This window comes from Tachypleus tridentatus, chromosome 2 (assembly GCF_004210375.1).
Source record: "Tachypleus tridentatus isolate NWPU-2018 chromosome 2, ASM421037v1, whole genome shotgun sequence".
In the NCBI taxonomy this organism is placed as follows: Eukaryota; Metazoa; Arthropoda; class Merostomata; order Xiphosura; family Limulidae; genus Tachypleus; species Tachypleus tridentatus.
Window position 1 is genome coordinate 43,920,846 of NC_134826.1, and position 27,898 is coordinate 43,948,743.

At 32.5% G+C, this 27,898-nt stretch overlaps 1 protein-coding gene across 4 annotated transcripts; it reads left to right on the plus strand.

Annotated features, from left to right (window-relative positions):
* The first annotated feature begins 1,014 nt into the window (after positions 1-1,014).
* Positions 1,015-27,617, plus strand: LOC143242271 (uncharacterized). Of its 4 annotated transcripts, none has more exons than XM_076485651.1 (11): positions 1,015-1,088; positions 14,031-14,149; positions 14,841-15,022; positions 16,680-16,888; positions 17,802-18,087; positions 18,843-18,954; positions 19,972-20,081; positions 20,760-21,040; positions 22,858-23,114; positions 23,374-23,879; positions 25,188-27,617. In XM_076485651.1, exons 1-11 carry the CDS (start codon positions 1,030-1,032, stop codon positions 26,937-26,939), a joined length of 3,873 nt encoding a protein of 1,290 aa, XP_076341766.1. In that variant the 5' UTR covers positions 1,015-1,029; the 3' UTR covers positions 26,940-27,617. The 4 variants fall into 4 exon arrangements, with proteins under 4 accessions (XP_076341766.1, XP_076341756.1, XP_076341758.1 ...); XM_076485641.1 differs by having other exon boundaries at positions 1,065-1,297; XM_076485643.1 differs by having other exon boundaries at positions 1,065-1,297; positions 23,389-23,879.
* The last annotated feature ends 281 nt before the right edge of the window (positions 27,618-27,898 follow it).

Here is a 27,898-nt window from a genome sequence, read left to right on the forward strand (position 1 = left end):
ATGTTGGTAAAAGAGTAGTCCAAGAGTTGGCGGTGGGTGGTGATGACTAGCTACCTTTCTTCTAGTCTTACACTACTAAATTAGGGACGGCAAGTGCAGATAGTCCTCATGTTGCTTTGCGCGAAATTCAAAACTAACAAACTTTGTTGTTCTTGCTATTGTGCTGAGCGTAATTTCCATGATAAGAAACACCAACATTTCGAAATTCCTTTACATTGTCGTTTTCTCGGAATACTGATGTAATAGATCTTAGTCAGATGAATGCCAACGTAAAATTATGACTGTGCTAAATAGCTATTGATGTGATTAAAATTTTAGAAGAAAAAAAAGAGGACAAAACTAAAGTAGATCAGTTTTCATAAACTTTTTTCAGATCAAACTAAAAAAGAATGAAATTAAAAAGAAAATACTACTATTCATGTTTAATTTAAAGCTATTTATGCCGATTAGTATTCTCTTTTTAACAGTTAGATTGAATTATAATTCTTTGGCAAAAGACTGTGCAACCCGTTCATTCTTCCATACGTCATACGAAAATACATATTTGTGGGAAAGACCTCAAATTTCATTTAAGGAAGAAATACAAAATTCCTACAAATATGCTCAAAAGTATTAAAGATTCTTGACGTTTTCGTGCTTTAATATTAAAGTTTTTCACATGATTGAAAATAATATATTCTTGTATTCGTAGTTTTGTTTATTACCTTCTACTATTACAGTAATCAAAATGTCTTTTAAATATTATCCGTTTAACTTTTGAAACTCTCCCTAGCTAGAATAGAGGACATGGAAAGGTTAAAGTTTCAAGATGACGTGAAACGGAGAAAAATTTCAGAGAAAGAACTTAAACAAGCATATGATTACTTATGAAATGCGAATTGCCACATAATGTAAGTTATCATATTTTATAGTAAACTTCTTTAGATGATTATTCTACTTTTACTATAATTTTGTTTTATTCTGTTAAAAATATTTCGTCCATTTAACAGTTATCGGGTTTTCTTTAATCTTCTGCCAACTCAGCAACAGATGACGTCAATAACGTATCACGAATTAGCGCCATTGCAGTGTGCAGAGCGTCCGAAACAGTAAGAAGCTGTGTGTAATTGTAAGACCCTTTACAAGTGAAATATTTTTAAATTCTTGATTTTCGACACTTTGAAATCTGCAACCCACAGTAAAAGAGCGGATCACATGCGAAAACCTCATTAATGGCCCTTGATAGTGTGTTTGCCATAGCCCCACTTTTGGTCGGGGAGAGAAACAAAGACACACTGAATGAAGGAGAAATTGAAAGGTCGAGTACCCTACCAACACATTCAACTTTGTGTTTTATATCTTCGAAGGTATAGATTGAGAATAGCTTTAAAGTGTGATAGGTAACAGGGAAATATTAAAAGCGCTGAAGCCTCAAAAATGAAGTTATCTTGGTTAGGCATTAGAAAATGTTCAAAAACGTTCCAGACTACTGCAGCTGCGTATGTTTCAGTGGCTATTTATCATAGTAGCGCTTATTGACGTTTATTCTTAGGGCTCTACATTTATATATATAAATATATATATATATATAAATATATATAAAACTAGTAATATTGTATTATGAAGATTGTAAGTCAGTGGGGCATTGTTAGAACGATGTAAATAATTTTGATAAACCAAAGGTTTTGCGATTTGGCTAAAAGCCACCAAACTTACGTTTATTTAAGTTTCCAAAATTGAACAGTTATCCGGCGGTAAGTTGATAATTGCTCTGTACTACCAGATCTGATGTAAGTTCAAACGTACCAATTGGCAGTAAACGGCGTTATGAAAATTTCATGTGGGTGAAATTTCTATATTTGATGCCACTGCGAAAAAAAAAGAAAAAAAGGGGGGGACGACCATTTCGATGAATAATCCCAAATTTAAGTTTTAAGACGGACTGAAATGAAACGTGGTGTAAATCATACTTTTAATTTGTTACAACTTCATAGCGTAACAAAATTGTACAAGCTTTATTATTATTATTCATTACTATTATGAGACAAACGATTAATTTAGGTGTAGGGGTCTTATGAGAATAGGAAGTATATTACATTTTTATTTTACGCAGACTGATTGGAATTGATGAATTATTTTTAATTTTTCAATAATTTAGTCATCCTGAACAACGCTAACCATCTTAATTTAGCTTGCTCAAAGTTGATAAAATTGTTTTACAGCTTTCCGATCCTACGAGTTATACCAGGGTAAGTAAGACGCATTTTGGCCAACAATAAACTTAGATGATGATTATTCCACAATGCCTACAAATTGTATAATAATTTAAGATACATTCTTACCTATGAAAACTAAGGCTAAGCTAAATATATTCAAAATTGTTAAATATAAACTTAAGGTTTGTTGTACAATAGGTAACATTAAGCTAACAATTTTGCATCACAATTCTTCAGCTGCGTCAGCAGGCTGAACACAGTAGAAACTAAATTTTATTCACGTCTTTATTGATGAATATATTTTACTAAATTTATCAAAATCGTGTTTAAAATAAGAAATGGGAACTTCGAATTAAAATTAATCTGGTAGTGTAAGAATATTCGGTGTTAAAAATCAGATGGCTGAGGTATATAAATTTAGATTTCTACTTAGAACTTGCTTTGAAAGAAGAATTGAAAACCCCGTAGACTGTAATTCGACGTCTTTTCGGGGTCGTTTGTAATTGGCATTTTGCCAATAATTTTGGCGTTGTTTGTTATTGCGAAATGAAGAGGAGGAGGAAATAGCAAAACAAATGAGCTTTAAATTATTCAAATAAAGAAGCATTTACTACTATGTATTCTCCTTTCCCAATGAATTAGCATTGGATAAAACAGCAACTTGGGTATATAATATTGGAGGTGTAACGTCATAAAACATCACGTGATAGGCTGTACGTGTGGAATAGCAGTAACGAGTTTTTATTCGTTTCAACGTTCGGTACCTTGTTTCTCATTCGATCAAATAAATACGAATAACTCAACTGTAGGCTACGTGCGATTTTACTTGGACATGATTGTAATCTGTTTAGACAGGAATACGCGTAAATATTTCACAAATAATGAAACTTGTTGGTAAGAATAAGGCTTTATATCAAAAATTCGATTTACTTAAGGTAGTGCTACTATTAGTAAGGAAAATCTACTCTGTAGGTTTATGTGGGAAAGGACGACCATTTTGAATCGTGACAACGTTAAACATTTCGTGTTATAACTAAGTTTCAAGAAGTTTTGAAAGGGAATTGATGAATACCCTACTTAATGTAGTTTTCAGGTTAAACCTAAACATTAATGTCAAATGAAAGTCAAATCATGTTACCTTCACATAACTTTTAAATCATAATTAACCGATTATCTTACCATTGTGTAAAGTTGAATTAAACGTTTAAAAATATAAGTAGAGAATTGTTTACTGCTAACGAATGGAGCGAAAACTTGCCATCTGCATAAATAGTAAATTTAGTTAAATCTTGTACAAATTTATAGGAATTTTTATTGCAGATCAACTAAGTTTCAAATATAACGCATTATTAGATTTTAGTTTCCTCGTTTCGAGGTATTCATGCTGTATGTTCGGAATAGGTAAACAGTAAGAATAAAGCTTCAAATCGGAAACTTGTTTCAAGATTACTTAGTAAATAATAAAAACTGGTGAGTAGCGCCACCTCTTGTCGACTGTAAGGAAACGGGAGCGTTAGAATAAATGAAATACGAGTAAGTTTGCTGTCAGTAAGGACGTTTTTGTTTTTTTACGGTACTAGTTTTAAAATCACCTTGTTTTCTCGGCAGTTATATTACGTAGTTTATTGTGAGAATTAAGATAAAATTTTAGGGCTTAAAACTAAACTATTGCTAACTATTTGGCATCCCATCTTGCTACCACTGGTTATATTTGTAGTCACACGCAAAAACTAAATTGCGAAAGTTAATTAAAAAAGAATCGGATATCAGTACAATGATTATATTGTGATTTTTTTTTTCGGAATCCATCGATTTTTTTGATAGAGAAACTAAAGCGCGGTAACCATTGAAGGGCGAAGTTGTGCTCTTCTGTATGATGATAGTGAATGTGCCATTGACCTGCTGCTAATCAGCCATGTTTTTTTTTTTTTAATACAACGTGTGAGAATAAACACAAATACGTAATTTTCCCGCTCAGTGGATGAATGTTGACTGTTCTATACTTAAATATGAAGCAGTTAAACTTGTGCCTCACGAGATGTCAAATAATTTTCAATATATTATGCATGTATAAGGATATATCTGCAATATGAAATTAGATATATTATAGAAAGACTTGTAGCTTTAATATAATAATCAGTTTAGGTTTCTAATTGTATACATGAAGGCTACATCCTTGTGGCTGTGTTGTCGTATGTATGTAATTTAGCGATACATGTTTTTGTTTACACAAAGCAATGAACATGAAAAGTTTCTACTGAAAGGTCAACAGTGACAGTAATATATTAATTTCAATTTACGGCGCTGGGTTATGAGCTTGCACATTACATTAAATCACGTCATATTTGTCGCATGCTTTTCATGAATTCCATTAAGGATAGCTAACACGAGTTGTTTGAACACTTAAGTTTTGTTAGAAGTATATAAACTGAGGTTATTCAATAAAGTTGGAATTTAATACTAAAAAAATTATATACTTTCATGAAGTCATAGGTAAATTAAAATAATTTTTCCAACATTAATACCGTATAGATGTCAGTAGAAACAAACCATTTAAGATTTTACAAACCACAATTTCATGTTTTAGATTCAATAGTAACGAGGTTGTATTACCTTAAGTGTATTCAAATCATAATATAACACGGTTTTTAAAGTCGCATGTAGAGTATTTTCTTTTTTACATTTCATTTCGTGACTGGTTTCGGAAGACTTTGCGTGATCATTTTTATGGAAAAAATTAATATTAGAAAGAATTGTTTTTAAATTCACAAGTTGTTATCGGTCCTACATAGTAAAACTTTCATTTTATTCGCATAGTTCCACGCGGTGGGTAAAATAATTTCACTTTGTATACTTAATAATTCGTGTGATAAATTTTTTTTGCATAATTGCCAGAACACTAGAATTAATGACCATTTGTTTCTCATTGTTCAAGGCTGTGAATTGATACTTGGTCGTAATAGTAAGCATATAAAAGGGTAATATCAAACGTAAAGGAAGTAAAAAACAAACTAATTCCTGCACAAAAGTTGGAAATCTCGAGGACTCTGCGTTTACTGACGTTTCCCTTATTATCAAATGTGTTACTTGTGATGGAGAGTTTGTTCTAATATTGCCTAATTCTTTGTAGTAAGACGTTAGCTTCATGTAAGTTTGTATTAAGTTTTCGGACTATTGGAAACTATTAATTTTATCGTTACAAAATGCAAGAGCCCTGACATGGCCTGGTGGTTGTTAGGGCTCTTGACTCACAGTTGCTGGTCTCGGATTCGAGTCTCTGCCACCAAATATGCTAGCCCTTTGAGCCCTTGTGGCGTTATATTGTCACTGAATTTCACTCTTTCTGGGTAATAATAACCTTAGAGGTGGCGGTAACTGCCTTTTCTCTAGTCTAGTCCATCCTTGCTAAATTGGGGTCGACTTGTAACTTTGAAATATAGAACTACAAGTGCCAACACTGTCTACCTTACGAACGTACAACGACCAATTTTAAGCATTGGATAGAAGTGTTACTTTAAAAAAATGGTTTGTGCTGTAACAGTTGAACGGTTTGTTTGGTTTGAATTTCGCGCAAAGCTACACGAGAGCTATCTGCGCAACAACTGAATGAGAATCGTGTACGACGCTATACAGTAGTTGTTTGTACTTCGTTTTGTTTGCATTTACTGCTTTAGAAATTAATACAAGTTTGTTTTAAGAAATTGTTTATAGTTATGTAACTGAAATTGGTTGGATCAGTAGAAGTTTAATACGTAACCATGTAAATCCATCTATCTATCGTTTTTAATTTTAAATGGTTGTTTTAGAACCAGAATGTATGTAGGTGATGTAACTTTCATTCTAATTAACGTTTCTGACTTCATAAACGAGAACCCACAAACATCTTTAGGTTAAACATAACGACTTTTATTAGAAAGGTTTCTAGTAAATTTTGCAGTTTTACAGTGGGGGTTTGTAAAATTATCACATTTTCAAAACAGTTGGGTAGCTATGTGTTAGATTAAAAGCGTTCCGTGTTTCCATTTAACAGCGTCCTGTTTACAAGTAAAGCAAATTTAAAAGATAACGTAATGTGTGGTCTGCCTAAGTATTTCTTGCATGAAAGGTATAGTTTGTGATAGTGGTGTGTGAAAGTAAAGTGACAGTTCTCTAATTCTTTGACGTTGAGATGATATGGTGGTGATTAATGCTATTTAAGTAAGTAAAAGTTTTCTTGGTGTGCAGGACATTTTTCGTAATACGTCACTAAATACAGAACTGATAGCTGTCGTTTGTGTGTGTGTGTGTGTGTATATATATATATATATATAAAAGCTCTGGAACACTACGCGTATTTAGTTTTGAGCTTTAGTTTTTACATGAACGACGCATTTAACAATAAATTTATTTATATTTCACATGATGGTAGCAAGCTATGATGTCACCTGGGTTGTGACCTCAGTTAAACTTTGAAATTTAATTAATTAATATTACACGAGTGTGGAAAAAGTATGCAACGTGTGTGGCTTGACGGTATGTGCGCTTTTCGATTCCAAATAAAATTTCACTGTAACTACGGCTATGAATTTTGTTAGGGCCAGCCACACACACACACACACCCGCAGTTCTGACTGAGTGAAAGGAGTAAAGATTTTTGCTTCGATCCTGCGCAGGTGCTTTGACATCACAAACGTTCGAGTGAAGTCCATAAAGCGTGATCCATACACTTTGTATTCCGACACAATTCTTATGCCTGCCTCCCGCTAGTACAGCGGTAGGTCTGCGGATTTACAATTATAAATCAGGGGTTCAATTCCTCTCGGTGGGCTCAGCAGATAGCCCGATATGGCTTTGCTGTAAGAAAAACACACGATTCCTGTGCTAACTGGTGTCTCCGACCCTGTGTGACGGTTCTGAGTTACGTCATTCGCTTTTTATATGTGGCATTATCTTGTGTGTGTGCAATCTCAAAATATAAGTGGTCAGATAATGTTGAAAAACAATAAAACGAGGTTAAAAAATTTTCGTACGGTTGCAAACAGAAGGCCAACTTAAAAAGCTTATGTATAGAATTATGTGGTGTCATCGCACAAGTGATATCAGATGGTAAATTGAGTTGCTATATATTAATGGAAGAGTACTGATAGTAATAATGTTGTAATCTATAAATAGAGACCTTTTATTTATTGTAGTATTCTTAGTAGTTGTTATTGGAGAGATTTCGAATACCTTAAGTTCACGAAAGGGCTGGGGTTTGTACTTGCAATTTGTTCGTTCTTTTTTTAGAAGCTCCATGTGTTTTTGTTAGCCCTAGTCACAGGTGTAACAGTTGTTATAAAGTATTATAAATCCATTTTTAAAGCAATTTACACACACAAGTGACAGCTGTTTAGTTTTTTCTTAACACAAAATATGTTCTAACATGAAATTTAACCGTAATTTGACTTTTTCTTCAATCTTTAGTGATGAATAGATTGGATTGAAATTAAAACTACATTTTCTGTAGAGTGGTAAACAGATGTAGGTGATGTATTTGATTAAAAATAGACAAACTTGCACAACTGTGCCCCGATAATAAGGCGATTTTGTTGACTTAATAATCAGGCTGTAAAATTCAGAGTAGCATTGTAATCGCGGCCGACTGCGAGTCCATTACTCCTACTCTAGTGTGTTGCATTCCTGAACGTTCAGATGGTATCCGTTTACGCATGCGCACAGATGTTCGCTCAAGGTCGTCGCTAATTATTGAGACTAATCCCCTTACAGGATATTCAGTTGTAGTATTGGTTTCGCTTGGCAAAAACCGGTGTTTTGACACGCAACATTTTTTCTTTCGTAATTGCCCCGTAATCAAGCTATATATGGTTATTATTTTGTTAGGCTTAGAAAGTATGTCCACAATCGTTTGTAAAACTAAAGATCCATTTAAACTATATAGCAACCAAAATAAAGCTGCAGCTTTTCTCTTCTTCACCCATCAAAGTTTTTGCAAGTGACAAAAAGTTATTGTTAAAATATAAATCCCTGTAACTTGCCTCTGGTTGGCAGTTCAGAATTGGATATGATGGCAGATAGATTTAATAACTTAATAAGAAACAAATAAATCAAGATGTATCTACCATATTTCACAAGCAGTTAAGTCTGTTAAGATTAATATATAAATCCCGTAACAACTGAATTTACTTTTCGTAGTGTGTGCGTGCTTGGTTGGTTGGTTGGTTAGTGTCAGGTGAATATGTTGAAGATTAACACGTTTGTTGCTGCATTTAATATTTAAATACATAAAGTGGTTACTTAACCCCTTCATGTTTTAATTAACTAAAGGACTACAATTTACTATTGTGGCTATGGCTGTTAACTGAAAGTTATTGTTTGTTTCCAGAGAGATGTAATAAACAAATGCGTTTATCAGACAAGAATTTAAAAAAACAAAACACGTTTTTATATTTTACTAAAGTTGTGATTTTGAAATGACAATCATGCACAAAGTCGTTGAGATGTTATATTTGATGAATAAAAGTAATACATATTAACATGTGTTTTTATACACAAACATAAAAATAGGCAAATACCTTTTTTTTTACAGAAACTATAGTATCTGAAAAAGTTTATCATTATTAAACAATAATTTAAAAAAAAAATGAAGTATAGAAATAAAATATCTTTCATCTACTTTATGTGAGTAATAAAGTGATGGAAGTTTTGAGCAACCAAATGACATCATATTCCAGCCTTGTTACACTTCACTGATTGGTGAATCAAAATTTCAGTAATTATGTATTTTCTCTGACCTTAGTTTATAATCCACTAATTTGACTTCCAGTTGAAACAAAATATATAACCCATCATATTTGCTTGTTTTTTTCTTTATTTTGTATGAAAATTTAGAACCAAACCCAGTATTTAATTTCATACAGAGTATACCACTTAAACAATAAACAAAAAAAGTATTGGTCAGATATGCAACTTTCAAGTAATGTGTCTAGGAAAGAGTGAGATTCTTTGTTGAGCAGTAGGTACAAAGCATTCATCTCTGTGTGTCTAAGGAAGGGTCCACGAAATCCCAAACAGTTTTGAAAAATTAAAGGACAAAGTATGAATTCTGAGCAATTTTAAGATTATATAATATTTTCAGAGTCTTTTTCTTATGGAATTATTTGAAATTCTTAACAGCAAGATTTGGTTTTGTACTTTGCAGTGGCCCATTATTTTAACTTTTTAACAGGTGACTACAAGGTTTCTGCTTCAACCTCAGAGTCCAACATGTTGAAATTTCAATGTATAAAAGCTACATGGGTGGTTGAATGTTGATAATCAACCATTAAACATGACATTAGGATGATGAAAATAAGTGAATGTAGTAGAAAGAAATCAACTCAAGTTTTAATTAACAAAAAATATTTTTGACATAATGTCAGATGCTCAAGATTTATACATCACAGTGTGACACTAGAGTGTAAATGCACAAGTCTTGCTCTCAGTGTGCAACACTTGATAGGTTTGCATATAAAGTTGCCCATGCTTTTATAGTGATTAACTTCTGTGGTGCATAGAAATTATTAATATTTCAAAATGCAAAAACACTTTCTTTTAACTAATAATAAGTACCAGCAGTCCAGAGAAATTGCTTGTAAAGTATACTGCATGATAAGGTAAAACAAAATTGGTGCAATATTAAATCCATAAAAAGATTAGTGTAATGTGTATAATATAAACTTAAGAATTCAAGCCACAAAAAAACCAACACGTCTAGGTGTTGTGCCAGCATCTGAAATATATCCCAGAAGGTGCTGATTGGTAGAAATAAACTATTGGACTCTGCTATTCAGAATTTCTTTTTCAGATTTGAAATCCATGAAGTATGAGAAAAGATACTGCTATATATAGCAGTAATAGTTTTAAGGGTTTCAGTTTCCATCTTCTCCAGAATCAGTATCGCACACCTTGCTTTCTTCTAGTTCTGTTTTGACCTCTCGAGTGCTTGGTCTTCTTATTACTCTTTCTCCATTTTCAGCATCATTTATCTGCTTCCAGTTAACATGATTTGCTTTATTTGAGCATGAATTTAAAGGTAAACAGCATTTACAAATGCCACAGGGGAGTCAGTCTCCTTTCTTTGTTTATTTTCTTGGCAAGGCATTTTATAGGTATCATTTATATTTGTTCTCATTAGAGACTGTGTTATTAGATTTGGTTTTGTAGTTTGGTACCTCCATTCCATTTCTTGGCTCTTACATTTTGTACCCCAAAGTTTGGGTCAGGTTTTCATGACCAGGGCTTTTATTATATTCTTCAAACCATACAGTATTTAGCCAATGAACAAAGAAAGCATTCTGATTAGTGGATGGTAAAAATCATTTGCAAATCCAAACTTGTTTACCTTCAGTTGGTGTACCATTAATCATGTTTTTAAGTTGTAGAAGAGATAAGGTGTTAATTTTATAGTGAAAATATTTTCAAAGTGTCTGTAAAACATACGTGGTTTATTGAAAAATATGCAGAAATTGGATCAGTAATTGGGCATGTTGGAGTTAACTTACCTGAAGGTTAAGACGAGAAATAAATCACTTTCTGAAAAACAAAAAGTTCTTAAACTTTTTCTTTATCTCAGCAGATGTGGTATCCAGGGATGGCCTTGAAGAACCAAATGGTTCCTTTAACATTAGGATAATTTTATTCAGGTTACTTTGGGGATAATTCAGTTTTCAAACATGGTGGCAAGTTAGACCTACTTCTTAAAATGCAGTGATGGCATCTGTATGGGGAATTGCTGTGGACTTAATATTTAACAACTGTTATCTAAAAATAATTTTAGATAACTTCAGGAAATGATTATAGCTTAAAGTTTTGATTTTGACTACAGGTTTATCAAAGCATTTGTGGACAGCAAATAAAAAAAATACCTCTTGCATAACCTGTGACAGACTTGAATGTGATGAATGCTTTGTAAGATTATTGGGAATTCTAGCTTGCACAATAGACAATTTCATACATTGTTCTGTTAAGATATCAAAATTGTGATTGAATATATTAGCTGATTACCCATGGTGCTAGTGCATTAGATCCATGTGTGATGTATTCGTGATATCATATTTGCACCCTGAGAATGGAGAAAAATGAAGTTCTCTGTGACAGGAAATGGAGGCAAAAGGGGAAAATTGTGACCCCATTGGAAACCTACATGCACATGGGATGCAAATTTCATGTAATAAAAAAGTTTCTCAGTATCATATAAGCAAGAGTTCTGTTATAGTATGATACTCATGAAAATGACCAACTAATCTGTTTTTGATTATTCAAACGATCCAAGTAGTTGAAATGTTGCCATTACGACTCTGACTTTGGATGAATTCAGAGCTCTAAGTAATCAAATAATGTCACAACTAAAAAAATAACCAAGGTAATCAATATTGGTGCTTGTAATTATCACTATTTTCAATTATTACCACTGTTCAATTTTTCTAAATGAATAATTGATTAATTGAATGTAAATGATTGGAGAGCCTGACAGTTTGAAAATTTCACAAACTGCCTAGCTTGCATATTGCATTACAGGATTTTGGAATTTTAGTTCACAAAGCACATCCGTAGTTATTTTAAGTACATCAGATTTATAAGAATCTGTTTTTAACAGCATGTCTTTTGGTATCATTGTCAAGCAAGTTTTCTTATTTCTTGGTATAAACAACATACCTGAAAACATCTTGAGCATTTAACAAGATATTAAATATGTGATTCACTTTATCAGAAAATAACATACCAGCAGAAACCTCCTTTGTATAATATATAACATGATTTATTTCATGAACAACACACTTGGATATCTAATTTACAAAGTATTAGATGTGACTCAGTTTTGCTACAAAGTGTGTCCCCAAAGGTATGAATTTTCTGTTGTATATGGCAGAATAATAGATGTGACAGTTTTTCACAAACATACCCATAGATACCTGCTTCACAAAGTAATAGATATTTGACTTAATTTGGGATAAGGTACACACTGAAAGATGCACAATAAGTAACATGTTAGTGGATATGACTCGATTTATATTGCCAAGAAATCTTGTTTGTTTTTGAATTTTGCACAAAGCTGCTCGAGAGCTATCTGTGCTAGCCATCCCTAATTTAGCAATGTAAGACTAGAGGGAAGGCAGCTAGTCATCAACACCCACTGCCAACTCTTGGGCTACTCTTTTACCAACGAATAGTGGGATTAACCGTCACATTATAACGCACCCACGGCTGAAAGGGCGAGCATGTTTGGCGCGAAGGGGATGCGAACCTTGGAGCCTCAGATTACGAGTTGCATGCCAAGAAATCTGAAGATATGTACATCACAATATATAAAAGGTAGTGATGTAACTTCATATCACCAACAGACCTGTAGGTGTCATGTCTAAACATTTTATCACTGATTGCAGTTGTTCAAAGCTTTTAATGTATTTTTGCAAATGTCTGTTTTGTCTTAAGAAAAACCTGGTATCATAAGAAGTTGTTCAATATTTCCATTACTTATGAGAATATTAAAAATGCTATTTACTTTTGTAAGGTAGAATATTATACTTAAAAGAATTAACTTTCTCTGAGGTTAATAATAAATTGTTGAAGGTTTTAGTGAGTATGTAAGTTATCAATTGTATCCATGTTTAATTTTTGAATTCCACTTACAGTTTTTAACAAAAGTAGTATAAAGTTTCACACCTAGGCCTTTGATTATAATCGTTTTTGGATATTAATGCTTATGTGTATGAGGATCTTTTGCAATCATGGTACAGTGCTCAGCTGCTGGTTCTAAGGTTCTTCAGTTTGTTTGCTACCAAAATTTGCAGTTGGAGTGAAAATGGAGCTGTCATGATTGAGTGAATCAGTTGATATGAAAATTTGGTATTGATATTGAAAAAAGTCATTCAAAACATTAAATTATGATTTAGGAATATTTAAACTTAAGTATTGCAAATTTACCAAAACCTTAGCATGAACATGCACAAGATTTTTCAAAATAAGTATTTAGATTTGTGAAATTTTTATCCTGGAGTTTACTTGGTTTTAAGAGTTCTTGGAATGTTTGTGCTGACTTGCTAGAAAATTATTGTGTACAAAATATTCAAAATGGTCTTTTTCATATTTAGACCTTCTAATTAACTGAAATTGACAAACATTTAAGCAGTCATTCAAAGTACACATTATACTTTGCATGGGTGATGTTTTCCTGTGAATTTTCAGTTTCATTGTTCATTGTAAACGTCAATTTAAATTGAAACTTTCATATGTTTTTACATACCTTTCACCATTACTGGACTGAGATTGAAATATCTTCTATTTTCTAGTACATTTAAATTAGGCTGTATGAGAAATAATTTTGTAAATTGGTACTGGAAGATGTAATGTTGAGATTGGTAAAATGAGATGGCTTGGATATAAATCTTGATGGAATGACTCATCTACAGCTTAAACTGTTTCACTATTCTGATAGTGTGGTTTAGATTTGTTAAAAGTTGCATTCTAATGTAAAAAAGCAATGAAATTGAGGATGTTTTAAAGGAAAGCTTAATGTTTAATCAGGTCTGGATTTTAATATTTTTTTCTTTCTTTCATAATGTGAATGGGATATCTTTAATGGATCATTAGGACCATTGTCTTTTAAATGTGTGTGTGTGTGCACACACACACACATGCACAGTTTGAAATATTTAATTATTTGAGGCTTAAACCCCATCTTTTGTCCATGTCTATGGTCATAAAACTCAATTCTGATAATTGGAAAGGGTTTCCCAACAGTGTTTTTATGAGACTAGTTTTTGTAGCAATAGGAAAATTATTGTAGAATTTCTATTAATTTTTTCTGTTTTTTTCTAGTGAGGAGATCAAAGTTAATGGAATCTCTGAACCACAAGAAGATGTAGATTTAGAAGAAGGTGAAATTCTTGATGACTCTGAAGAAGAGGTAACACCTATTGGAGCTGTTAAAGAACAAAGTAAGTGATTATGAAGCAAACAAATAAACAGCAACAAAAAAGTACAAAATTGGTAGAAACAAAAACAACTAATTCCTTTTAAAGTAAATTTTAAATAGTAGCTTTTGTTATTGGAGAAGTTAGAAAAAATATTCAAATTTTAAAATCTTCAAAGAATAAGAAAACCTCAAAATTTAATGTTTTGGAAACTGTTGACTGGTTAATTAAATAATTAAGTGTTTCTTTCCTTTTAGTTAGTATCAGGATTTGAAAATGTAATTTTTTTGTTAGGAATTGGTTACAAAACCTATTTTACAAGAATATGTATTATTATATAAACAAAATATTTTAACAAGTAGGTATGTTTAAATATGTAAAATTACATTTTAAAGTACTTTTTGTAGGTGTATTTGAAATCAGTCTCGCATCCAGATGATATAGAGACATGCAATTGATGTTTTTTCCTCATCTGCTTCAATGTAAAATAAGAGAAAAAAATCCTTTGTGGTTATTACCATTGATGTTAAATAAATTACAAATAGTTGTAGGTTAGGCAGGTAAGTATTACATTGCTCTTACTTTTGGTACATTTACTGTAAGAAGCTTAGGATGCCAAAATTTCACATAAATAGTAAGGAATAAGTTAGAAGGCTTATGATTAGAAGAGTGAGTACATTGTCTTTAAAGAGTATTACTGATGGAATCTCTGTAGATGAAGTGAAAGGTAGTCCAACACTAGAACAAAAGCAGGAACCAGAACAGTCAGAACCTTTAGATGTAGATCTTGGAGATGACAGCCTGAAGAAGAAAAAGAAGAAAAGAAAGAAGAAGAAAAAGTTAGCCGATGATATTGAACCAGCCCATTTAGAAGTTGCAAAAGAAGGAAAGCTTAAGGTTATCCATTGGTGCTAATTTTGCATTTTTAATTTATAATCTGGTTTTAGCATATTTGGTTATGCATGGCTTAAATTTTGTACAAAAATGTAAGGTAGTTATTTTCTATGGGAAAAAACATTACATGACTATTGTTAGTTTTGTAAACATTTTTTTTTTTTTTTTTACAGTACATTTGTATATTGGAATAACTATTGCTTCTGTAAACTACAGGCAGATGTGATTAATATATACATTGATGGGTATGTGTGTAGTAGCAATACATCCTTACAGATGCTGAGTACCTACGTCACAGTGATGTATGTTTACAGGTACTGATTAGCTGTATGAAAAAAAGCCTCAGTTACAGATTACCCAAATTATAATAACCTGGAGAAGATTTTGTTTAATGGTTATGCACTCTTCGTAATTTGATCTAATGATCTAGGGTTAAGAAAGAACACAATCTCAATTACCCATATCACAATAACACAAGTTTTGGATTACCTGAGTCTCAATAATTCAACCTTCCAAATGTTGTGTACCCATAACATTTATCTGAGTATTTGCCAAATGAAAATTCTGTAGTGTAATGTGAAAGTTTGAAGTTGAAGATAAGTTTTAAAATATTTAACAGAAAATTACATCTTGAGGATCATGGACCATTTACAACAATACAGAACTACATTTTGACATTATTTGCCATTTTATAGGTAGAGGGATACCAGTATTACTGGGATTGGTATGTTTAAAGTTTTTGCAGCACAGAATATTCACACACTTTGACCATAGAAATACATGTATTTAGAATTTTCAAATGGGGATATTACTTGAAATTGGAAAACAACAGGAGAATGAAACTTCTTTCTGTTCATGTTACTTCTTAGAAAGAAATGTTAAACAAGTTGCTGGATGCAACACCTACAAATTTCTAGGAGATTGAACTTTTGAAATGGTCACAGAGAAAACAATGTCCTTGTATACAAGTTGGATTATGGAAAGTGTGTAGGATATTGAAAAACAAAAAATAATGTGGATCATCTTGGAGTATAAGGACCATCTAGGGGGACTTGCAACAAGGTGTATTCTTGTTGTAATAAATTGCAGGTGCCATCCTTGTGCTCTAGACAACAGCATACAATATAATAATAAAAAAAGGATCACTAGGAAATGAAGCAAACTGGATATGGGTTTACCAGTTTTAGGTTTCTAATTGTACACCATGTTCAACCATCCCATACTTCAAGTATCGGAGAAGGATATTGGTATTCATGCTGATACATAGACAGACATAATGGTCAAGTCTTCATACACAACAATGGGAAGTTCTGTGCAATCATTGTAGAAACTGATGCTGAGAAAATTATCTTTGTTTAGTGTATGGATTATAGAGAGCCTACAAGAAGTTGTGTACTTTGGTCATAAAAATCTTTAAAAAGAACTTTAGGCAATTGAATCTATACTGCAGGATCTACAGCCATCAGATAAAACATAAATAGATGTGAGGCTTCCAGAATGTTTTTTAATGTAATAAACTAAACCTCTGTGATATAAAGTTGGATGAATAGCAGAAATTAAATTCAGACAGACAGTGATGTGTTAATGATCAGTCGTGGTCATTCTACTAACTTTTGTTAGCTGAATGAAAACTAGTTTTTTTTTCTTGTTTTTAATATAGAAACAAAAGAAAAAACATACAAAGTATGTGGACCATGATAGAGCTGCTGATGAAGAATCGTGGTTTACAAGAAGCCCATCTCCAGGCTACAGCCCTACTTACTACAAGTCATCTCGAGATTATCATCATGAATATGATGATGATTACCCTAGTGCTTATGGATCGCCAGGACCATATGACAGTCCATATGATAGTCCTGATTACCTGAGGTACTGCATTTGATTATATACTAATGCTATCATGTTAATTTATAATTTTGGATCAACATGAAAAAATGGGTATTTCTTTCAAACTTCCTAAATTTTAACACTTTTAGAGTTTCAGATAAAAAATAAAATATTAAACCAGAAGTTTTTTATTATTACTGTATTTAAAATTAAACCTGTTACTGAGAAAGTAGTCTGTATATGAACGTGGCAGTGGGGGTTAAAATGACTTTGCTGTCAACTGTACAATAAAGCCACATGATGGAACAGAAAGGTTAAAAGAATTGTAATAACATTTTTAGTATGTTTTAAATGAAATATAACAAACCTTAAGACTGGTGTGTATTAGTAGACATTCTATTCAGTAGTGGTTAGCATGTTTACCTGAAGTTCTGTAGTTGTCTTCTTGTTGCAAAAAATAAAATTTATCTATATAGTTAGGAACACAGAGACAAACCATTTATTAAATCTTTAAACCCATAATTTTTTGAACATGTTTTGCTGTTAATTTTTCTTGTTCCTAATAATTATAGCCATTCCTTATAAAACTTTAATTTTCTCAATTATTTGGATAATAACATAATTTCGATTAACTTTCAGCCAATGAGACAGTGAATGTTATCAGATGCTTGCAACATCCACTTGGGTTTAAAGTAAGGTTCTTGAACTCTGTGTTTTTATGCTTACATGGGTGAAGAAAAAAACTAATGAAATTAATTAAAAAATATAAAGGTGCATTTTAGAAGTTGTTTTATTTTAGATGTTGTGGCTGAGTTGTGAGGGTCTCTCTCACACACACACACACACAACTTTGACATTGAGGGTTAAAATATATTGTAAAAATACAGTTGATGTTTTAATGTGAATATGCTTTTCGATATATTATAGTAGTGTGGTTTTTGATATTCAATTGTAGGTCTCCTTATAATTCTACGAGCCCTTTCAGTGATTGCTCGTACAATGATGATTCGGATGATCTTGGTGAAAGGGCTCTTCGGACTCGTCACCATTCAGGCCATAGTCAACGTAAAGGTCCGAATAGGCATTATATCTCTGAAAGAGGAGGTAGGAAGAGGAAAATAAAGGGCAGTCGGGGTGGCCCAGAGAACAAAAAGGCCAAAAAAGGAAAGAAAAAAGTAAAGAACAAAAGAGAAAATCGCAAGCAAATGTGCAAGTTTTATTTGGAAGGAAACTGCTTCAGGGTAAGAAAGAAAAAAGAAATGCTATGGTATTAGTTTGATTTCTATGTACACACTTATTTTAACTGAGGTGTTGGTGGAAGACTTGATTGCTTGTTGAACGTATTAAAGGTAAACAAGAATTAAACTTTAAAAAATTAAATTATTAACTTATTTATTTAGTAGTTCTGGTAGATCATGCATGTATTGTATTATTAGGGTTTAAATACAAGTTTAAGAGGTTCTATAACGATTTGTTTACAAAGCTGTTTACATTCATGCAGCTTTCACAGTAATTAATATGGTTATAACCTCATTTAAAACTTGCCTTTTTGCATTTCATTGTAGAGGTGAATTCAGTGTATTGGATAACTTTCTTCCTTTTCATGTAAGTTACACTGGTTTCGCAAAATACAAAATGTATATATACATCACTATTTCAGTTTAGAAATAAATAGTTGATTGCAGTTTGGAATTTTATGGGATGGTCTACTGCAATGATTTTTTTAATTATTGAATAAATATTGTTAAAATGTTTGAAAAACTTCAGTAAGTTTGACAATTTACTTATTAATCATCAAAAGTACTTTTGGGTAAAACATATTCACAAAAAGTTTCAAGTTTGGTTCTTGAATTAATGGTTCAACATTAAAGATATCAGTGAATAGATCACAGAATTGTAGAAAAGCATTTTTACTACTGGTTTGTAAAGGAAAATATTTAATTTTGTTTCTAGACAAAATGTAATGTTTTTATGTTGATTTTTTTTCCCCTGTTAGGGAGATGATTGCCCATACATTCATGACCACACCCTGTCTAAGAAAAAGGAACTCTGCAAGTTTTATATACATGGGTTTTGTGCTAGGGGAGAGAATTGTTTGTTCATGCACAGTATCCTTTAATATAGTTTATCTTAAAATTAATTGCACTTGATAGAAATAAGATATTTAATTTTGAATAATTTTGAAATAATAATAGTGATAATTTTTAAGTTTGTGTATTTGCTTATAACCATGACTTGAACTTCTTATAATCAAAAACATTCAGTTTTGTAAATGAAGAATGTTTTTACAGTTTGTGTTGTATTGAAATAACATTTGAACAATGCATCATGGTATCTAATAAGGCAGTTATAAATTTTCAGTTTTTAGTGGTACAGTGGAGCGCCATTAAGCCGCGGACCAGTAAACCGCGAAATCGCTTAAGCCGCTGTAGCAAATCTTGTGAGCGAGGATTATCGCGGCTCACAGCTAATTTAAGAACGTGTAAAAATGCAGCTTACGAATTTAATCCTGGCTTTATAACTTCAAGGGGATATTTAAAAAAGATTTGCTTTAATTTGGGAAATAAATAAAATATATTACAATAGAAATCGACCGTTAATCTACCTTATCCACTCTCTATGTCAGCTTTATGGAGGCCGCCATTGTTACCGAATTACACCTCTCCATATATTAAAGTTAATCCGCGGAAAATCCGTGAAAAAGTGATCAATAATTAAAGTATTATTTTTAATTTGATAATCCGATATAATGATCACGCAATGGCCCGGATGAGGCTCCTCGGCAGAGCTGTTGGCAACTTCGGCTTTTCAGTCACAAAGGTTTAAGCCGGTTAAGCAGGTTGACCCCCCAAATACCGCGGCTTAATGACGCTCCACTGTACTTACATCAAATAACTTAAATATTTTGTGTGTATTATACTGACTTACTAAGAGAATCTTTCCAAGTTAATATTTTAACCATATTTTTTTGTTATTTCTGTAAATGGTATGGTGTATAAAATCTGTTAGGGTGTATGATAATCATAAAGGAGAGCACCATTGGTATAGATATTATTGGGGTATACCTTGAACATGAATTATTGTTCTCAAGTAACTGCACTTACTTTTCCTTAATGATATCTCATGCGAATTTCCATGTAAGTTTTTTCACACAGGTGCCAAGTGCTATGCAGAAAACAACTGTATTTTTTCCCATGCTGAGTTAACTCCTGAGACCAAAAAAATCTTAGATAAAGTAAGTATTGTGGACGGTATAACATTATAAATGTTCTCATTCTGGATAATTTAGTGTTTGTTGATAGTTTTTAAATGGTTAATAATCAAAGATATAAAACGTAATCGAACAACTTTCTCCTCAATTGTGTTGAAAATTGAGAAACATTTATGAACATTTTAGAATGAAGGAAAATTTTGTATAACTTTTAGTATCAAGTTATATCTAGTCCAGTTTATGTGGTTGCAGTTAAGTGTCATGTAATACATCAAGAACTAGTTGGTGATCAGTTTTATTTAACTTTATTTCGAGGGAAACATTTGCATACAGTAAAATAATTGATAGGTTAAGATGTCGAGTAAATTGATGTATTACCTCTTGTGTTATTTTGTTGATTTAAACATGAAGTGTTGTGTTATTCTTTGTAAGTGCTGATTTTTGTAACAGTTGCGTAATAGAGGTAACTTTCGCGCACACATGTAGCTGATCATAATGTTGACAAATTACACACAAGAATTGATTTATACTGAAGTGAAGATGACATTTGGAAAACGTGAAGTATACACGATTTCTGCCATATAAAAAAACTTGTAATTCAGTGTTTATTTGAACTGGTATGTAACTTTTTATGGTATATGTTATATATGTGATGAATGAATATATTTATCTTTTAATTATACCTTTGTTTCTGATATTTAGTATTTGGAGAGTGAAAAAATGGAAGACGACGACAAAGATGGAGCAGGTGGTGATGCTTCGAGATTAAAAGGTTCTGAAGGAGGCCACTCCCCGTCAAAGAAGCGGCCAAGTCTCCTGGGATCACCACCTCGTCATGTTAAAGAACAGGCAGAGAGTTGGAGACAAGAGGTTCAGCAACAACAACTTCAGCGCAGGCTGAAGAACCAATTGCGTCAACAGCAACGGCAACAGTTTTCATATAATGGTGGCATTTTGAGTCCACCTCAAAACTCTTATGACAGGTATTACAGAAAAGTCTTTAACATTTTATTTTCAATGTGGATTCAGTCAGTTTGATCAACTACATGAACTTTTTGTTCTTGTTTAAAGTTTTGAGATTTAATACTTTGAATAAAACGTATACCTTCACAAAATTGGTAGTCTATCACTTAACATTACAAGTCTTTTAAATATAAAAAAAAATGTTTATTGAAATATGTAATAATCTAAAATAAAGATTTGTCCATTAATATGCTGAGCATTTGTTTTGAATAGTTCATGTGCAACATGATTTTTATGCTAAGATTTAAAATAATTTTTACCTCAAAATTTTCAAATTTCCTTACTGTAATCCCAAAAGCCTCCTAAATGCATTTAAAACTTTTTTTTCAGTAAAACTGTATATGTTTTATCCTATTTTCTCTTCTCTAACTCAAAGTGGGATTGGTCAATTTGACTGACCTCATAACTACCAAAAATAAATATATTTTTCATTCTAGAATGACTACAAATTGTAACATGAAGCTACATTCGTTTATCCTAATTGCCTGGAAGCTCGTAACAGTGTCTATATACAATTAAATTTTGTTTTATTCCTTTTTGAACCATGTTTAACCACTAACCACAGCATTATAGGTTGTAAGTCACTTGTAGCTTATGCTGCTTGTATGCTTGCCTCGTGAAACATTTTTATTATTATTAGTTACTTTACCTAATGCAATCTCAACTAACCTAAAAAGTTCCCATTTTTACCTTCTAGTTACTTTTATAATAATAAAGAATGAACAAGATATAAAGTACTTACTCAAGCTCCTTTTTTCTTAAGGAAATTTAAGCCTACTTTTTATACTAATAGTAACAATGCACTAAATAACTTTTAATTAATGCACCAAAGAACATAGATGAATAAAATGCAACAAGTAGATAATTTTTCCTATCCATCACAATTTTTCTGGCTTTCTATCTATACTACAAAAAGCCATTACAAATTCAATGACACAAGTAATTAAGTTCTTTATTGTAAAATTATGTCTACCCTTGAGCAAAATAGAATATTACTTTTTCAGAACACAATAATACATCATTTGGTAGATGAAAATCTTTACTTTCTAATGGTTATAAGCAATATATAATTAAAAAGTAAGAGAGAACTATAAATATATCCTGAAAGAGAGGATGTAACAAGAAGAGTTTGATTTTTGTTAATATCTCTGTAACCAAACAAAATTGATGGCTATAAATGTCTTGTCATACTTGGGGAAATTTGGGATTATTAAAAATACTTCCTTGTAGAATTAAGAACTTAAAACTTGTATACTATTAAAATATGAATATTAGCTAACATTTTATGCTGTACTATTCCAGTTGGAACAATGTAGACAAAAAGTAGTTTAATTAAATTTTGAATGTAAGACATTAACATTTCTGTCTTGGATAGTAAAGGGTACCTGGGTGGGTTGAAAGAATTATACTTATGTATATATCATAAATGCTGGAGTACAGTTTTCTGAAAGTGTAAAAAACTCTCCATTGGTGCATTTTGAAAAACTCCAAAACACCAGTGGTTGAAATGCCAAGTCAGGTACATGACTACCCAAAGCCATCTTTATACAGACTTTGTCATAACCTGAACAGCATGCTTGTAGCTACAGACATTTTTTTTTTTTTTTTGAATTAAAGAATAGAAAAATGCAATGTCCATGTACCTAAGAAGTATAACAATATTGTTTGTTATGCTTAACGTACAAATAACGAGATCGTGTTAAAAATATTTGGAGTATTTAAAGATTTAATTGATACAAACCCTTTTAATATTTTTATCTCATATTTACATTTTCAGGCTCAACTTCTATGCAGATACACTACAGTCACAGAAAAAACTGGGTCATGGGCTTCAAGCTCCATCAGGTATACTTTCACTTGGAAGCTCTTCGGGGCTGTTGAAACCCCCATCCATTATGTCACCAAATCGGGAATCAGAAGAAACTGCCGAGTTCAATTCCTCTAGTTTCCAATCTAGAACTTCTTCCAGTCGTTGGTCACAACTGGAGGACCAGAAATATTCCTTTCACGACCAGTCAGAGAGAGGATCAAAAGGTTATTATGGAACCATATTTGTTCTTTTACCATATACCTAGCATCCTTAATTAATTTCTTAAAACATTTTTTAAGGAAAAAATTACCTGAATTTGTCTTCTCAAAGTTTCCTTGTGGTGCATGTTCAAACTTACTCTGGTATAATTTTATGTCAACTCTTGTTAAAATGAATTTTCTTTTTAATAGCACACAGAACATTTTCTAATAAAATAATTTAGTAGTTATGACTTCTGATATTAACAAATGTTTTATTATGCAGCATTTGATATTTTAGGTTCTCATTTCAACCATGATCATATTCCACAACAAGGACATGATTCTGAAAGGAGTTCATCGAGATACGTTAATGATACATCAAAACTAAAAGAACCAGAGGAAAGTAAAAAAGAAATAATGCAAGGTAGCCCTTTACATAGTGTAGAAGAAGAAAGCTGTGGGGTTCCACTCTCTGCTTCTCCTCCATCAGATACAAATAGTTCGCAAGGAGCCAACAACACGATCTCTATCCCCAGCCATCTGCCTCGGCGACAGAAACAACTCTTTTTACGTATTCAGCAGCAGCAGAAAGCAGTGGGAGAAGGCAGCACAGAAGGTCTAGAAGAGCAAGATTTAAAACCAGAAGAAGACATTCCAGAAGAGAGAGAGCAGGAAGATAGCATTAATAAAGAGAAAGGTAAAAACGTCGAGTGGGATAGTAGCGAAGATGATGATGATGATACAGAGGACCAACCATTAACTGCAGTCCTGAAGAAATTACAGCAAATGGTAATTAATTCTTAGCAGCTTCTTCTAATTTTAAAAATAAACCGAGATTTACTTTTACAAAAGCTAGTAGATCCATTATTGCTGAAACCAGATATTTTCAAGTGGAAATACTTTTGAAATAAATGTTGGACACTTGAATTTCCATCATGTGCCCTTCTCAATGGTGGTTCAGCTGTAACTTTGAAAGGCTATTGTGCTAAAATTTGGGAGTTTCATTGCTGTAGTGGGCACAGGACAAAGAGTGCTCATTATGAAGTTGTAACAACAAACCTTCATCAAGCTTACCTTGAAAATAGTTTTGTCAGAGGGTTGCTTTGGTTCTTCTTTAATTACCTGGAATCTTTTTAAGTATCTTAAGTTATTTGTGTTGATGAAATGTTCTTTGAAGATCTTTACAAATAGTAATGTGTCTATAACTTATGAATTCAAAGGACCCAGCATGTTGTCAAACTACAAAATGCACCATCTACAAAACTAGTACATCAAAGATAACTTTGAGAATCTGATCAATGGTCTCCCTTTTGCTGATACATAAAATAAATACATACTGCTTATTTTTTAAGAAAGGAATGTTCACAAGGTTATAGTTTAATATTGGTTAATTTTCATGTTTCATATTTATGGTATAATGACTAAAATCTTTAAATACTAGTAATACATTTGCAACTGGAAGAGCATTTGAATATCTGAAAAAAAAAGAAGACCCAAAACAGTTACTTGAAGCATAATTTTATAGTAAAAGTTTGCTTTGGGGTGAAATAAGATAACGGACATGGGGAACTAAAACCTTTTCAAATTAACTCCACAAAAAAATTTAATATCTTGTTCATAATGCAATGTTAAGAATATTTTATCAGTTAAAAGAGGGTCAACTTAGTTAGGAGTTGCACTAGATTTTTGTTGTTGAAATAATTTTTGAGGGAAAAGTAACTTGTAATTCCTAATCTTTTGATTTCATTGTTTTTTCCTGGTATATTTTTAGTGGTGTAGGTCTTCCCTTTGGGTAATTAAATTACAAGTAATCTGAGTAACTGGTAACAGCTATTTACCTAAGTTAGTTTTGGAAATAGTAAACCTCTCATACTAGGAATTCAAACCTTAAGCTGAGAAATGAAGGAATATGCCTTTTAAAATTATGGTTATATTGAAAAGGTTAAATTTAGGCATAATGTAATACTATTTTGATACTATGTGTACTGACCATGAAGCATTCTGTTTCATAAAAGAACTCTTAGTCATCTGTCAGTCACGTTAGGCTTTTGTGAAAACTTGCTACATTATCAGTATGTTTTTGTTTTTGTTCTGCAGCCTCCACCACCAAAACCTCAAATTCAAGTGAAGGAAGCACCAGCAGCAACAAGCCAACCTACTCTCAACATAGCCGAAATGTTGAGTGCAATCAAACAGCAGACAAATATCAGTTCTTCAACAGCAGTGGCTCAAGCTTTCAGTCAGCAGCCAGAATTTTGGAAAAATATCCTTGCTGGTACGGCTCCTGTCCCAGTTGTGAAGTCTGTTTCAAATCCACCCCCTGATCCTGTAGTGCCTACTGTGGAAAACAATGAACAAATGGTTGGGACTAACAACAAAGACCCAAGAGTTAAAGAAGTGCAAGAACTAAATCCTTCTCGAGATCCACGGGTAGGTCAGTCACATCGAGACCCACGCCTACAGTCGCGTGATACAAGAATGGGTAGCAGTACATCATCTCGTGACCCTCGTTTAGGAGGAAGCATAACAGTGACCCAGTCGACAAATACTACGAGCTCAAGTTTGAATGAGAATCTGCTCTTGGCTCAGAGCACGATTGATAACGTGGTTAAAAATGAAACCAGTGAAAAGAACAAAAGTGTAACAAAAAATGCTCGTTACAAACTGCACCCTGTTTCAAAATCTCACCCAAATTATATAACTTATGTTATTGCAGGTCATGGAGATCCAAAACTGTTCAATGACCCACGTGTTAGGAAGCATTTAACTGAGGTTCCTCCCCCCACTCAACTTCAGATATCTCCACCTACTCAGACATCTTTGTTGGGGAGCTACCCAGAAACATTACCTAGTAATACTATTAACTATATGTCTAGAGAATTAATGTTACAGTCTGAGGGTCAACATAGTTTGCCTCCTCTTTCTGTACCTGTGAACCATACACTTCCGACTGCAGCTGAACTCTTTGGATCAACTGAAAATAAACCTGTGTCAGTAAAGCCTGTAGATCCACGACTGATGAAGAGTGTAACAACAGTATCTAGTGATCCTCGACTACTGCGTCAGAATACTTCTAGTGGATCAACACCTCCACATGTTCCTTCCATTCAGGATCAAAGTTGGCCAGTTACAAATTTACCTAACCCTTCTATTAGTCACTTGCCTCGTTCTATAACAGATCCGAGACTTGCCAGCCTTCATCAAGTAGGAAGAGCAGGACTGCCTCTTAAGCAGGTAGGGTTAAGTGTAAACCCTGTTTCGGTAAATCATCAGTTAGGACAAAAACTGAGTGCATCACAAATTCTACAAAATGTTGTTTCAGTTGGAAGTGTTCCAAACATCTTAGCTCTGTGTTCTAAACCATCTGTCTGTTCTGCAACAGATCCAAGACTCAAAGCTTCCGAGACCACAGATGTACATATAAATACCTTGACTCATGATGCTCCCACAAAGTCTGAACCTTCCTCTGGAGATAATGAGAAACAGAAGGTATCTCAGTTTAACAGAAAATCAAGCAAGGATTATGTTTCTCCACTAAATTTGTACAATGATAAGAGTGATAGCAGCTCTGCATACAGTAGTTACAATCGTAGACCTAAGCTTCGACAATCAACCAAGACTTTAGCAACATCTTGTGAAGCAGTAAATGTTACGTCTTCAGTGTGCACAGTTACTGATCCCAGAACACTGGCATTGCAAGAAACATCTCTAAAAGGAACTGGGAGTCCTGGCCATTCACCAGTAACCTTCATTCCTGATGATAACCAGTCACCAACAGATAATGGACAGCAGGCATCATTAAAAGAGGTGTTTAAAACCTTTGATCCAACAGTTTCTCCTTTTTGTTAAAAGAGTATTGTGAGACTCAAGAAAGAACTGTTTCTAGATGTGCACTTAATCATATCAGCAGTTTCTTGGATAAATGTAAAAAAACAAAACAAAAAGCAACCAAACCAGACTTAATAGTGTATTATACATCGTATATGTTTGTGAATCTTTCCAAGGACTACATCTGCTCACAATGAACAAATTGAAAAGGCCTTGGTTAGTATTTCATTGAATACATTAGTTGGTGATTGATTTGTAAAGCAGCTGGTCAGCATTATTTTGTATATTATTAGGATGTAAATATTCTATAGAAATTGTTTTTTTACATTATATAATTTGTTAAATGTTATTCTATTATGGCAGTGTTTTTCACTGTGGCATTTTTCTTCTTTTTATAAATATGTAGATAGTTAAAGGAGAAAAGTTTTCCTTACATGTTTGTAGTAATTGTAAGGCTTAATAGATTTAACTTTACTCTAAGCAGTGAACCTTACTATAATTCTGTTTCTTCAGAAGACTGCAGCAAATAATTTATAAAAATTAAAAAGTAAATACTACAATTATCATTGTAGTTTTTCTTTCTAAGCCTGTTACGGAAACCTGCATAATAGGTAGCGAACAACTTCCGAGTTTTGTTTAATTTGAACTTTTTATATGTAAATCCTGCTGAGAGGAATATTAAAAGATGTTGAAGTGAAACCAGAAAGTTGTATTTGTTATCAGGAAAAAAATGAATATTGTTTATAAAGTGGCATTTAAAAACTAGAATGTTTTTTAAGTGCATGGATTCAAAGATACTTGATTAAACATCTACCTGTTCACTTTAATGAATATACATAATTTGGTGATATTTGAAAAATTGGTGGTATAGATTGGCAAAAGTTTAAAATTAGGTTTTTGAAAATTAATATGTAATCAAGTAAAAAAAAAAAAAAAGCTTCATTGCTCAGATCAAATGTAAATTGGATAAATGTCTTTCC